At 39.4% G+C, this 15,814-nt stretch overlaps 1 protein-coding gene across 32 annotated transcripts in view; it reads left to right on the top strand.

The window, feature by feature from the left end:
* ANK2 (ankyrin 2) overlaps positions 1–15,814 on the top strand; it is a 210,166-nt gene that overhangs the window by 136,020 nt on the left and 58,332 nt on the right. For 26 of the 32 annotated variants that reach the window (XM_053461465.1, XM_053461481.1, XM_053461482.1 and 23 more), the window contains 8 exons: positions 967–1,065; positions 1,190–1,288; positions 4,637–4,735; positions 6,392–6,589; positions 8,053–8,151; positions 8,363–8,461; positions 10,869–10,967; positions 11,996–12,193. In XM_053461465.1, the coding sequence (XP_053317440.1) occupies positions 967–1,065; positions 1,190–1,288; positions 4,637–4,735; positions 6,392–6,589; positions 8,053–8,151; positions 8,363–8,461; positions 10,869–10,967; positions 11,996–12,193 (990 nt within the window). The remainder of the gene's footprint in view (positions 1–966; positions 1,066–1,189; positions 1,289–4,636; positions 4,736–6,391; positions 6,590–8,052; positions 8,152–8,362; positions 8,462–10,868; positions 10,968–11,995; positions 12,194–15,814) is intronic. The other 6 variants (XM_053461487.1, XM_053461470.1, XM_053461488.1 and 3 more) reach the window with 1 other exon arrangement.

The raw sequence follows: 15,814 nt of genomic DNA, 5'->3' as shown, positions 1-15,814 counted from the left end.
AGTCATTTGCTAAGGAGGAATTTAAGTACGATACGTACCCTGATCTTGGGTATATCAGGCATATAATTGCCTGATATATAGGCAGTACATATAATATACTCATAATTTGTACTGTCCTAATCGGTATTACCTTACTCTTACCTCTGTGGATCTTATCTGTAAGACATACGTGTGTGTGTCATCATATTCAACCTGTTCTGCTGCGCCGTGCATTTAGGGTTTCTCTCGTTCCATGTATTTGCACAGGCAAATGCATAGACTTGCTTTAGTAAGGAGGACCTTTAAGACAGACGCAGTGTAGTTCTGATGCTGCATTGCAGAGAGAAACTGGCGGATCAGAAGTCTGATGCACTCCCAGCCGTTCAAAGCCGTAGCCTACGCTTACAAACAGCGAAACTGCAGATTCAAACAATAGCAGAGCTGACATCAGCAATGCACTCAACAACTGTAAGGAAAAGCACAGGAATGGACACTTCCCTGCTGCCCAGATCATTGCCCCATGTCTTTTGTTTTACTGGTATATTCAAACACTGAAATATTAATAAACTCTTTTTTTTGTCTGGTATGTTAGTCCCTCGAAAGATTGAGAAGTGGTACATTTATTCAACGGCATGACCACTTGTTGATGAATGTAGTCTTTAGTGACTGAAATGTTCCTTCAATAACAAATCAGGTGTCAAGTATACAATCAAAGGTCTCATTGAACTTCTTGAAGGTGTAACAGTTACCAGACACGTCTTTATTTATTGAGGTTTACTTACTTATTTGTGAGAGCCGTATCATTTTGTTTCCTTTTAAGGAATAAACACAAACCTTTGCTTATATTAATTCATTCTTCTTAAATTTCATTTGGCTGAATCCTCCTTAACATTCTCCTTCGTTTTTCCATGTGGCTTATTATGCTGCTAGGAATTGGGGACAGTCACCTCTCACGTGCAGCGTGTATCTCTTTTTTCATTTCTACAGAGTGGTTTTACTCCCTTACACATAGCTGCCCACTATGGGAACGTAAATGTGGCCACATTATTACTCAACAGAGGAGCAGCCGTGGACTTCACAGCTAGGGTAAGGGAAGTTGTGTGTGGTAGTCTTATAGTCTCTCTTATAGTATCTCTTAGTTAGGACACATTAAGTACTGTATGTGTTTGAAGAAGGCAACAGCCATTAACTGTGTTTTGTGTTGGCACAGAATGGAATCACTCCTCTCCATGTGGCTTCTAAAAGGGGGAACACAAATATGGTGAAGCTGCTGCTGGATCGGGGAGGGCAAATTGATGCCAAGACCAGGGTAAGATGTCAGTAAACATGTGTATGTGAAAGCCATTGTTTATTGGATTTGCAAAGCTGTAACGAGTTTAAATGTCATGTTTAACATTCAGTTGGGCCTTTTTCAATCTTTTAGTCTGTAGCATGGTGGTCAACAGCTATCTGGCTGATGTGGCTGTCATTACATCAAATGCTTCCTGCGAATCAAGGCCAGGGCTGCAATTACCCCCTGTTCTGCTCTGATTAGATGAACGTGGGGTAGCACCTTTTTTGACATGTAACTCCAGCCACCCCAATCTACAGCAAATCCCTTGCTTAGTATTTCTACCCTGCCCACACCCCTCTTCATATTAAAGTTGATGGGCTATTCTGTATGGTAACTATGTTTCTGGTCCATTATGCCGTGGCATTTCCCAGTTCCCACTGTATTAATTGTCTTGCCCTCCAGACCGAAAGCTGCCAGCCAGTCTTTGATGTGCCAGTTGGACAACCAACCCTGCTCTACAAAATACCATAAAAAACTTTTACTACTAACTAACTTTTCTTCCATTACTCTTCTTTACTCTACAAAGACTTGATCAAGTCATGGAGGTCTTTGAACAGTGCTGGGAATATGATGGCACTACACAACAAATAAATAATAGGATAGGAAAGCAGAGTCTTGATAAAGCGTATGGTTTTGTTGGCAGTGTTCCAAACTGTAGTTATTAAAAATGTTTGTGTTTGCATAAAGTAGCTCTTTGGAGACATATGGTACTATTGCAATGGGCATCCTCGCGACTGGTGTTCTGCAAGTCCTGCGCCATTAGCATTTAACTGCATTTTGCTTAATCTCGTATCCTGTGTGTTCCCATTTCTTCATCAATGCACCATGTGGTTTGCATCCAGATTACTGCTGCTTAACACATCTCGTCCAGTTATATCTAGTGCTCAGTAAAAGCCTTGGGTGACTCCTGAAAGAGCATAGATGACTATTCCAAATGGAGAGTAGATAATCTTTTTAGAACATGCAGTGTTTCAAAATGATTTCAATAATTCAACATGTAATGATGATGTAAATCTGTTAAGGAATTAATTATAAATGATAAAGTTACATTTGGTTTCTGGAAAATAGCATGTCATTAAATTATTTAAAATCCAGACCAGCATTTCTGCTCCCAAAAAAAAAATACACACAACTTTATACAACACACTTTTATATTTTTTGATAGTTATTTTAAAACAGAAAATGACAGTACATTTTGTAAAAATGATCCCCTTGTACAGCGCTACGGACTATGATGGCACTATATAAAAAATAATAATTATTGAACATTTTCATCTGTAGCCTTTAATAAAGACTTGTGTTTGGCCTACATTTTGCTATACTAAAAAAAAAAAATCTGTACATATAAAAAAGAAAGACAAAATAGACTTGCTGAGGTGAAGAATTACATACTCATTTTTCCATTCATGGTTTGTGTAGGCTCTGAATCGCCTTATATCTGTTACTAATAATATAAGTAACCTTTATGACAATTTCTCCTTCGTATCATTAGATAAGCATTAACATTTATACTGATGACCATTGTTCCCAGTTGGATTGTGTCTAGCTTATAATTGATATTACATTGTTGGTAAATTCATGGGTAAGTGGTTGTTGGAAAATATGACGGGTCTAATCTTTGTGCCGTACTATGATACTATGATGATGTATCCTTAACCACATGCCTGTAAACACAGGTAATAGTTATAGCTGGTTAGCAGCTACTGAATGAATCATAAGAACAACATTTGAGAATTTCAAAGGCAGTCCGGAGCCCCCAAAAAACAAAACAGATTGTGCTTGAAGAAGACAGCAACCCCATATGTTCATTTCAGCCTACAGAGGCCTCGTTAGTACTATCCCCCTAGGCACAGCAATTAAGGGATCCACACCTAGACAAGACTTTTTACTTGAACGCAGAGTTCCTAAAGTAATGAAATTCATGCAAATGAGTTTGGTTCTAATTTGACTTTTGAGGCCAGTTTGATTAGATGATAATCTCTGGAGTGGCATTTAACCTCAAAAACATGTTTGACACCTCCTGAATGCGTACTTGCAGTTGGGCAAGCTAGTAACGTTGTTGCCAGTTTTCCATTGAGCTTGTTTCAAACACTGTATATTTCTAAGAACAATGTTTCTAGGACCTCTAAGAGCAAAATGGATCTCAAATGTGGATCTTTTGCTAACCCAGCTTCTTTTTAGCACAAAACTGCTTCCTTGGGCTGGCAGAGAACTCTTGATGAAAGGACTAGACTGATTCTAGTTATGGCTATGAGATGAATTAATAAAGACATTCTATCCCTAGGAACAGAAATCATGGAGTGTTTCATCAGTAATGTTGCAACAAAGCAAACATTTAACACTCCCAAATGGGGACTTACCGAAGGGCAAATTGTTAAGAACTTCCAGTACACAGCCTCGAAAGTCTGAGAATTCTTCTAAAGACTCCCTGAGAGTGGGAAGAGAACTATAGACAATGATCGTTTGCCCTTATCAGAGTAGTGTAGGCAAGGATCCTTTGTCTTTATCAGCGGAATTGATACTTACTTGAGTGGAAGTAAGTGATACAGATGTCTTTCTCTGAAATGGCACAGATGAGAGAACAGTTGAGAGGCTTCTAAGTGGGAATAATCATTAGGCAACCTATTTGGCTTTGGCTCAACTGTCTATCAAACTCAGTTCTAAATGCATTCACTTCTGTATTTTGGTTCAGTATAGGTGATTTATATGAATTTAGTAATTTTTTAACATTTCAGTTGTGTTCAGTTGTGTTGCAGAATCAGGAATTATTGGTTGCATTAATGTCATTACTACATTTGAGTTTGGTGCAGTAAAGCTACCACGTTACGTGGCTCTTATAAAGCTATTCTGTGTCGTGTTATAACTATATCATATTTAGTTTCACACTGAGAACAGGTGGGCAGTTCTTGACGGACATTGCCTGCTTTTTACAACGTTCTACAGTGTACTAATGTGCTGTTCTTCACATTGATAACCCATTTATCTGGAAAAGAATGATTGCGTAAGATGTTATATGACTGATTTTAGATTGGAGTGTTAAACTAAAAGACGCTCTATTGATTAGTACATTTAGCTATAATTTTAGCGACATCAACAGAAATCCCAGAGTCCTTTACAAAGCGTAGGCGAAAGGGCACTTATCCATCACTGACTTTGTAAAGACCGGTTGACAGCTGAGGCCAGGGTACAATCATTTCCTTTTGACATGGCTAAATTGATGGTTTATTTATAGGCTTTGTGAATGAAGCAATGTGCGGTGTTAATATTATTGTGAATACCCTGCCAGTTAGTAATATCAGGCTGACTTTAATTTTGTTTTTTCAGGACGGACTCACCCCGTTACATTGCGCAGCACGGAGCGGGCATGACCAGCCTGTAGAGCTTCTTCTGGAGAGAGGAGCACCACTTCTTGCAAGAACCAAGGCACGTGTCCCATCATTCGCGCTATGCTGTGCCTCGTTTGCACAGGCTCCGCAAATAAATTAAAAAGTAATCTCTGAAAAACAACTCCTGTATGAAAAGCAACAGTTGCGTAATTGGAAACAGATGGACAGTTTGGTAGACATTATTTCTTGGCACAATGACAGACTTTATTGGATAATTTTGTCGCAAAATAGAGCATGTGGCAAAGAGAAAGCACTCATATCATGAGTATAATAAAGGGGAATTATTCTACCAGTTATGATATTGCTAGCCAAGTCAATGAGGGCCACATTATATATGTGTGCTTAATTGACCCCAATTTTAAATTCTTACAGTAATGTTAAATGAAGCCTATGCCTAAAACTGTGGGAAAGAGACAAGCAAGATTAAGCTGACAAGAAAGAACAGAGACGTAGGAAGAGACAGAGACCTGATAATGTAAAGACAGAAAGTGATGTTGGGATGCTGTTTTTTTTTTATTCAATAAACAATAAGTTAATGAATAACTAAAATGTTACTGGTTTAACCAAGGATTACATAGGACAGACTCCAATGAGTTTTATCTGCCAGGTGGGTAGAGTTGCCCCTGCTCTATTGTTTGATAAATTAGCATGACTTCTTGAATTGTATTCCACCTGTGCATGGCGTAGGGCCACACTGGCCCTTATTGCAGGTGAAACTCACTGGACTGACAATACACAAAAGAGAAGCTGGCGATCTGCAATGTCTCTGCAATGAGTTTATAAACCCTACTGACTGGCAGATCTCAAGAGTGAATGGGAAATAATGAGGGTGTGGAAGCAGAAGAGTCAGAAGGAAGGCACGTAGAAGATAGATGAGGGAGAAGACAAAGAGAAATGTCTGGGGCAGGGCTGTAGAGATGGAAAAATTAAACGAGGAGAGCGAAGATGATAAATCATGCACAGGGGCACATGCTAAGAGACAAATGAAGTCACCTAATGAACCGCATACTACAAATAACACATAACATCCCTCCTGCTGTTGTCCCTTTAATCCTAAAGATCCTGGCGCCACCTGCTGGTGGATTTGCGGTGCTCAGCCTCTGCAGCGCATTGAGAGGATTCCAAACACTGGAATTTTCTTGGGTGTGGTGCCTCGGCACAGAGACTCTCTGTATTATGCAGAGGCTCTCTATATAAAGAAATATAATGGAGCCAGTTATTGATTTTCATTTAGTTGCATTCTTGAACTGGGTTACAAGAGCACATTTTGAGTGCGGATGAAATTGAAGGGCTAAGCATTGCCATCTCGGTATCTTTATGCAAACACTTTTATGTTCGCCATTATGAGTCCCATATCTATGCAAGATCAGCTTTCTCAGTTAATCCCTATCTGAACCTTAACGCAATATATTCCTCTTGTAAACAATATAGATTCTAAGTGGTCTGCAGTATTTACAAGTAATAAGAGAGCTTCATTGCTGTAAAGGTTTAGTAAAAATCATACGAAAGCCCTTAACATGGTTGTTCTTAAAGGGAAAAATAATTCATTGTGTTGGGTTCTGGTAAAAAAAAAATCACTAATCAATCCAAAGGATTATTCAAAGATAGGAATTCCTCAAAAAAAAAAATTGTATTCTCTATGTAAATGTGTATATGAACCCTTGATATTAAAACCCAGGTTGTGTTGTTGCAGAATGGACTCTCTCCTCTACACATGGCAGCTCAAGGAGATCACGTTGAATGCGTGAAGCACCTACTGCAGCATAAAGCTCCCGTTGATGATGTTACTCTGGACTACCTGACAGCCCTGCATGTGGCAGCTCACTGTGGTCATTATAGAGTCACCAAACTTCTCCTCGACAAGAGGGCAAATCCGAATGCCCGAGCCTTGGTAAAGTGATCGCTCTGTACCACTTCAGAAGTAAATCATGACATGCCTTTCATTGCAACCGGGAAGACAAAATCGAATTTCAGAAAAGAATTTTAAAAAAATCTCCGCTTTCCATTGGGTGACATTGATCAACCCTACGTCATTGAGCATATGCAGCTATGTAGAAACTCATTTACAAAATGGCAGTATGATGCCCCATTACACAAATGAATGCCCAAATGATATATCATTACCTGTATGTGCCCACAATGTGTTCTGCCCTAGGTTCTAGAGTGGCTTCAACATAAGCAAAAAGATAAAGACAATCTAAAAGCACGTGACACGGCCTAACATGTTTCACGCAGGAATGTGCCGTGCGTAAGCACTTTCTCATTGAAAAAGTGTTTTAGACTATTACACCTACTATGTTCCACCCCAGATTCTTGTCAACTCAACTCTATGCTGTCTCCAGTATATATTCCTTTTTTTAAAAAGCTTTTTGAGAATTTTCTTTATCTCATACTTGTCTGGAGTGCCAGTTTGGATAGAGTAGTAGTTTAGTAGTATCAAGTACACCATCGATTTATAAACCCACATATAGTGTTATTGCTATGAGCACCAATGCAATTCCATAGGGACCTTGTTCACGTTGGGAAGCTGCAACTGCATCATGGAGCTCCATGAGGATAGCATCAACAAATACAACGTATCCACCCAGAACCTGTACTCCATCAATAACGCAAAAATCCGATCAGCTCTTTTAAAAGCTGCTTCCTGATTGTTTGCGCATACATTTTAACATTATTCCGTTGTCTTGTAACGAACCCAAGCTGAAAAGATAAAATGCAGGCTTTACCTGTAATAAGTCTTGCAATTTGCTATGTAATTGTTATCTGTTGCTGAAGTCAAGCGCTTTATCATAAAGTCACCCACGTTAAAAAGAAATGATAGCTAACCTTTAATGGGGAAAAATGCAGAAAACATTAGTTGTGCTTCCTGACTGTACGACTACCGGGTAGTAACACATCAGAGTTTGTATATGTAGGAAGTAACGGAAGTACCAGATAGTCACAAGTGTTTTCATTGGTGGCTAAAATCTTAAAAAGTGTATACTGCAAACTTTGCCAAACTAAAACTTTAAACAAAATTGTCCTAATTCCTACTCAAGCCACCATTACTAACATACGGTATATTCGGTCTATTATGTGAAATGATGGAGACAGCCTCATACACCTGAATGTGGTGAAGTGCTGCTTCTGTTCTGAAGTGAAGTGGTTTCGTAACCTGATCCCGCCTTGACTAACAAGTCAGTAGCATGCGTCGGGTGGTGAAACAGGGCACTTGATGATTGTCGGCCATCGGCCACGTACATTCTCATGCTTCAGTTTCCATTTTGTGAACAGGCTGCTTTTTCATGTGGTTGGCATGAACTGTTGAGCGTGGTCCTTGCATGTGTTTTGCTAACCAGTTGTTTCTCTGTACAGAATGGTTTTACTCCATTGCACATTGCCTGCAAGAAAAATCGTATCAAAGTTATGGAACTCCTAGTGAAATATGGGGCTTCAATCCAAGCTATAACAGAGGTAGAAAAAAAAGGTTTTCTTAGCTTACAAAACATAGTTAGCTCCTGTTCTCCCTTTCTCCATCATTTTTCTTCTGCTTATCCTTTTTGATGTTTGCCTTGCGATACTTACTATCCTCTCTCCATCCTTTCAAACCTCTGCTGAGATTTAGTTGTAGAAGCCCAGGTGGTCTTGTGCAGGGGAGTAAAATGACTGTCGGTTTGTTTCACAGTCTGGTCTCACTCCAATACATGTGGCTGCCTTCATGGGCCACTTGAACATAGTCCTCCTTCTGCTGCAAAATGGAGCCTCTCCAGATGTCACTAACATTGTGAGTATGTCTTCAAATAACATGATCCAATGTACAATTTGGAACCTGTTTGGGCATTACCAACAAGTCTGTTCACCCAGTATGTTGTGACAAATGTTTAACCAGTTAAGTGTGCATGCAATCCATTTTTAGGTTAATTTTATGGAGACACAAAGTAATATACCATTGTTCTTGTGTTGCATTGACTCATATTGAGTCAGCTGCTTATTATGTACCTTACGTATGCTGTCTGTGTGCTTTTAATGATCCCGTCTTACTGGAGAGGCCTGTAGCTTATTGGTTGTCCCAATGACAAATGTGATGGCGAGTGAAGCATTGTCCAGTTTCTTATGATGACTGTATAACATGAGAGAGTTGCTGATAATTCCTAATCAGACCAAAAAAGAATGCCAAACCACTAGACATATTGGGGTTAGTTTAGGAAAGAAAAGGTTTTAGTAAAAAATGTAAATGTTATTTTATGCAGATTCATTTTGAAGTTAGTGAATAGGCTCCATAGTACAACATTGGTGTTTCTTCTATTGCTTTGTTATTCTTTGATCTAATTCACATATTACTAAATGTTCCTAACAACATAACTGATTTAACAGTAGATATAATGATGTCAGCAACTTATTTAAAAGAAACAAGAGAGTTCCCGAAGCTTCCTATCACTATATCGGCCCTATTAATCCACTATTTAGAGTAAACCAACAAAGATGTATAAGTGTGAGAATTGAATTCATCCAAATATTAGAACTTCTGAATATTGACTACCACATTGTGTTTAACACTGACAAATTCATGTATTTTATGCATTTAACGAGTGCAAATAGGTATGCATCTCAAAAATCCTGTTAATCAAAACCATATTGTAAAAAGAAGCCATGAGGCTTTTCAGTAAAAGACAAAATGGTGTAGCCAATTAAGTTATTTTACTATTTGAAAAGCTTATTGCCACAGACTACTTGCAATTAATAGGTCACATCGTTCTAACACATAAAAGTCCTGCCTTGTGGCAACCCACACCCAGTAAGCCAAATGTGCCCTTCCTTTGACATTACAGATGTTGGTGAACTATAAATCACCATGGTGCTAAGGAGCATTCTAAAAGAAAAGCATGGGAATTTAATTTCTACAGCAACTAAAGAGAATTTGAGCTTCCACTCCCATATAGTAACAGAATATGCATTCAACTTCAGTTTTGCAATATTTAGCAAATGCAACCTGCTCAGAGACTAAAGAGACTGAGAGACTGTCCATCCAGGTACTCTCGGTGTGTCTTGCCGGAAGAATGGTAATAATGTGCTGCAGCGGTAAGGCCACAGTAGTTAATGGACCCCCGATCTTCATCTTCTGGGACCGCACTACCCACAAGGGGCTATTCAGTCCCTCCCTGCTCTCCCCAGCCAAGGAAGGAGAGAGTCTTCTGAAGTCCTTAAGGGGGTTAGTGGCTGAAAGACACCATCCTACCAAAAACTGGTACCCAGTTCCACTGCGGCATTTCTCTGTGTACAAAAAAAAAACATATCACATGCAAACAATATCACAAGACTCGCACATGCACAAAAAACTCAAAAGTGTTCTTTGAAACATGAGAGTGCCATTACTCACCTCCAGCCTATTGCTGGTATTTTAAAACATTCACCCACCACCACCAGCCATAGACTAGGGCATATTTAGGTTAAGGTGGGGAAAACAAAGTCTAGTGATGGGTCCAAGGTGCAAAAGGTTTGCTTACTAACCTCACCAGTGAAGAGCATTTGTGCCCCCCGCACAACAATCACACAGTGAGTGCCCCGGTTGACAAAACCAGGGGACACCAAATGCAGTACCTTGGGCTTTCCTCTACTTACTTGGCTGAGAAGCGACGAGTTTACAGGTGTGGTAATATCCTTCTTTGAATAACACGTATTCATGGTGAAACGCTCCAACGACAAGCTGTATTATCATTAAAAATAAAGGGATACTACAGCATACACAATTTTCTCATTGAAAATGTATGCAGGGATTCTGCAGAATCTCCGCTATGCTTTTCCCCATTCCCCCAGATCCTTGGCTTGTAAGAGATGTGTTCAACTTCTCCTAGAGGTAAGTTCCTTAATTAGATAATTGTTCCGCGACTATCTGAAGAAATACAAATGACCTAACCTATGCGAACTCCCAAAGTGTCCCAAAGAAAAAAAAATAGGCCTTGGTAGACAACTTGGTTCTTTCGTCTTTCAGACAAGATCATCTGTCAATCTTGCCCACTTATTTTTTTGTTTTCTCACATGATCAATGATTCATTGTTGTTCCAATAAATTGTGCAGTGTTTGAAAAACTTTTTTTATGTTTTTAAGGATGCTACAGTGGTCCCAGTTGATGTATTTTAGTATTCCTTATTGATAAGTGGCTGTTAACATCATTTTTTTTAATCATATGGCAGCGTGGGGAGACTGCACTACACATGGCTGCACGCGCTGGGCAGGTGGAAGTGGTCCGTTGCCTTCTAAGAAATGGTGCGCTTGTGGATGCCAGAGCCAGGGTAGGTTCTTTTTGTCATCTCTTTATTTATACACTTTTCAGTTGCCTGCATTAAATGAAAAAAAAAATGTTATTGTAACTATGTTCAGACCACATGAGAGAATGGCTAGTTTGTGCAAACCCCTTTAAAACTACCCCAAACTGGATGCTCGGTGTGGCCAAATTTTTTTCTCCTGCCCTGAAAAAGAGAAAAAGACCAAGTGAAGCAGGGCTCCACCAGTAGACTCCAGGTCAAACCATATGGCCATAAATCATGGAAAGCAAACATTCCATCAATTAGGTCTGGTAGTCACAAGCAGACAGTTGGTTGCCCAGAGAAAGCAGCTTGTAATGTAACTGCTTTACCAACATTCCTAGCGTATGTTAAAATAATATATATATGTTGTAAAATTATATAAAACTGCACTCTTTAGAAGTAGCCAAAATTATATTTAAATGTATATTAAGAAGCTGTGACAATTGTAGATAGAAGGAAAACCTAATATGCACAAAATACATAAAATCTGTATGTGTAGATATAGAGTCTGACAATCTTGGCACCTGTCAGTGGGTGGGATATCTTAGGCAGCAAGTGAACATCTTGGAGCCTTGGAGCCAGATACCACAGCACACCTTCAGAGGTCTAGTGGAGTCCATGCCTCAACAGGTCATGGTTGTTTTGTAGGCAAAAGAGGGATGTACACATATTAGGCAGGTGCTCTTAATGTTATGGCTGATCAGTGTATGTATCATTCCCAGTTCTCTGTAATGATGGCTGAAAAAGTACAATATAAAAAACAATACACTGTCAAAAGTATGTTACATTATACATGTATGTTACTATGTTACATTGACAAATGTGTATTAATTTATTGTCATTTTATTTGCTTTGTGTCTGTCTTTACTTGATTTCCTATGAGGCGCTGTTAACCATTAAGTATTTGGCACTTTGTCTTTATCCTGTAACTTTTGGTAGTTCACCTAAATATGGCTCCCATTACTAGTTAAGTGGCTAATTAATGGAATACCACTGTTTTATTTCCCCTCCAGGAGGAGCAGACACCTCTTCATATTGCTTCTCGCCTGGGAAAGGCAGAAATTGTCCAGCTGTTACTGCAACATATGGCTCATCCAGATGCTGCTACCACAAATGGCTACACTCCTCTTCATATTTCAGCAAGGGAAGGACAAGTGGACGTAGCATCGGTCTTGCTGGAAGCCGGTGCTGCTCACTCATTGCCTACTAAGGTAAGATTTCTAGCGTATAAATGGCCAGATGAAACTGTTGAGCTAAGTGAGTGAATGATTTTAATTTAAAAAACAAAATGGAAATATTCTTATTGACATACCTTTCATGCAAATGCATAATCTCTCTTGTCATTCTTCTTGAATGACTTTAGGTAACTAAGGCTTTTTATATATTAGCCCTTAAAGTTTCTCAAACATTTCTTGTTCAGAGACAAGATTAAATAATTGTGTTGAACTAAATAACGTTCTTTGGACTATTAAAGCATACCAAAATTTATTATAAAATGCAGTATTATTATTATTATTGAGTGCTTGCAGTGCTTTGATGCCTCCCATGATGTCAATCAAAACTAGAGCAGCTATACTTTATTCTGCTTATCCCCTATTTAACTGCTTCTGGTTTGATTTTGCATACATATGATGCAGAGGGACCTATGTGCAAAGAACAAATGTTGTGCAGGTTGTTAAAAGTGGAGCATCAGTGGCGTATTCTGGCTTTGGCGGTGTGGGGCTACAGGTTCCTGGCTTATCACGCTCCCAGACACACTACTTCTCCATGGGCCAGTGAGAGATCACTCATCGGCCCATATACACCATGGAGGACTGTGCCTAGCGAGCACAGCTTCCAATGGCAAACGTACTTGGCAACACATGTCCTTAAAATGCGGCAAGCCAAGAAATGGCATCATATCCCCCCACCACCACTACTTACCTCTGCTGCCAAAATACAGCACTGGTTGTACCAAGATTTGGTCATTATATATACCCAAATAATCTTGGCGGTGGGACATTTGTAAGGAACCAAATCCAGCGAACCAGCTTGGCAAGCATTACTCATCATACCCTTCGGAAGCATGGTTAGGCTTTTTTATGGTATGGGTATTATTTATAATCCATAACCATTATTCCCAGTTATACAAATCAATTTCAATATAAAGCAAAAGCAACAAAACAACATTATAATTGAGTTTTTAAGCATCTTTAGGAATGTCACAATGCATGGAAACGGTGATCGGAATGGAGCACGATGGGACATAAACATAATAAAGAATCCAAACATGTGGGCTTGCATGTGAATAGATGGCATTTGTAACGAGAACAAAGAGAACAAGTGGAAAGTGATTACATGAGCATTGGTTTTAAACAGTGGCGTCGCTACAGGGGGGCAAGGGGGGGCAATTGCCCCCCCTAGGTTATTCCTTGTCCCCCCTGTTGCCCCCCCGCCGAATTTGTAACTCCTTGACTGCTAACGACGGCATGGTGCCGCCGCTAGCAGTCCCAGTCAGGTGCTAACGACGGCACCATGCCGTCACTAGCACTACCTTACCTTGATGGAGGTCTGTGGACCTCCATCACCACCTACCCCGGCGATCTGCCCCTGAAACTGAAGGGCATCACCGGGGCCACCCAATCTGCCCGGTGACGTCTCGCGCAATGACGCGATGACGTCACCGCGCAACTTTATTAAAAACTGACAATTGTCAGTTAAAGCGGTATGGGGGCATGCTGCTTAGATGCCTGTATCTCAGGCATCTAAGCAGCTACAGACCCCCAACATATACCGTTGGAAAGGTAATCGCCTCGCCTTTCCAACGGTATATAGATTGTAAAAAAATAATAAAAAATATTAAGTTAAAAAAATAAAAATGTAAAAAAAATGATTTGGGGGTCTCTAAAGGCAGATAAAAAAGATCAAAATTGCCTAGAGACCCCCAAATTAAATTATTTAAACATAAAGTAGTTTAACATTAAAAAAAAATAAATAAGTTTAAGTATTCTAGCTAAATGATCACTGTGGTAGCCAATGTTACCACAGCGATCATATAGCTATAAAAAGTCACATTCCCTTTTTAAAAATGGCCGATACTAATTTTTAATCCTATGATCCCTTTGATCATGGGGTTAAATTTAGCCAACGGTAGAGGGAGGCAATTTTTGAAATCCTGATGAACTGCAAATATTATTAAAATCAGCCATTTAGCCTGTGCGGTATGTGAGTAAGCATATCATCCCTGGAGCGCCTTGCATTTTTACTGCAAAACTTATTTTTGCTGTAAAAGTGATTTTTTTTTCTCCCTTTACCATCATTTCTTTGGGATTGTAAGGGGAAAGAATGCTGTGTGCTTCTGTGAGTGAATGTATGGAAAGTATAGTGTGTGCTTCTGCGAGTGAATGGAGATATGAAAAGCGTGTGAATGGTCAGTAATTAGGGTTGAAGCCTTGACGTGGCATTACTGCTCACGTAGGAAGTTAAATTATGGCACAAAAAGTACACATTTGCAAAAACGACATCCCTTGGCGCATCAAATGAGGGGCTGCATGTGTTTCTAGTACAAACCTGGAGTGCGCAAGACACAAATGAACATGTCATTATGGTTAGAAAAAACATATTTTCTAGCCAAAGCGACATATTCCATCATTATTTGTGCACTCAACTTTTGTCCTAGAAATACATGTAGCCCCTCATTTGAAGCTCCAAGGGGCGTAGTTTCTTAAAATGGATGAATTGTCTGAATGAGGGAGAGCATGCATTAATATGTGGATGAATTGTCTGAATGAGGGAGAGCATGAGTTAATATGTGGATGAATTGTCTGAATGAGGGAGAGCATGAGTTAATATGTGGATGAATTGTCTGAATGAGGGAGAGCATGAGTTAATATGTGGATGAACTGTCTGAATGAGGGAGAGCATGAATTAATCTGATTGTGCGTATCATAGATGTATAATTGTGGAAGGGCAAAGATGGCACTAGCAGGATGTTTGAGCCTTGGGGACCAAGATGGCACAGGCAGGGTGTATATGGGACAAAGGTGGCAAATCGTATGTGTGTTATCTGGGTGCTGGCCAGGTTCTATGTGGGCAGTGTGGACACCAGGGCTGGCTTTGGGGGGGTGCAACCTGTGATCTATCCCTGTAATTTAGCGGGTTTTAAATATACCATTAATGCCGTGTTTTTATGTGAATTCCAATTGATCTATACCTGCAAAGCTGGGTTTTTGTGTGTTCTTCTGTAGATCCATATCTGCTATGCTATGTTTCCATACATTATTTATGTATACCTGCAAATACAGGGTTTGTATGTCTTGTTCAGTTGATTAATACCTGCAATGCTGTTTCCATGTATTTATTTGATCTATACCTGCGATGCTACGTTTCATATATTATTATTGTATACCTGCAAATACAGGATTTGTATGTCTGATTCTGTTTATTTGATATATACCTTCGGTGCTGAGATCACAAGTAAATTTCAATTGATCTATACATGCAAAGCTGGGTTTGTGTGTTAATGTGTTGATCTATACCTGCTATCGGCAGCAGGGTCTAATATTTATATATATATTTATATATATATCGGCAGCAGGGACTAATATTAATATATATATATCGGCAACTGGGGCTAATATTAATATATTTGGGCAGCAGGGGCTAATATATATATATATATCAGCAGCAGGATCTAATATTAGGCCCTGAAATCATTTGGTGCAAAAGTTAAGGTATTGTGTTATTTAAAGGATTTCAAGGATTAGTCGTACTAAATTGTGGCTTCAGGCTTCCCATGTTGAATGATCAAGTATTGTATTGGCCAGTAACAAAAGTATCATTCCATAGCACAT

This window comes from Spea bombifrons, chromosome 1, assembly GCF_027358695.1.
Source record: "Spea bombifrons isolate aSpeBom1 chromosome 1, aSpeBom1.2.pri, whole genome shotgun sequence".
Lineage (NCBI taxonomy): Eukaryota > Metazoa > Chordata > Amphibia > Anura > Pelobatidae > Spea > Spea bombifrons.
The sequence above is the reverse complement of the archived record's forward strand: the minus strand, read 5'-3'. Positions and strand labels throughout refer to the sequence as shown.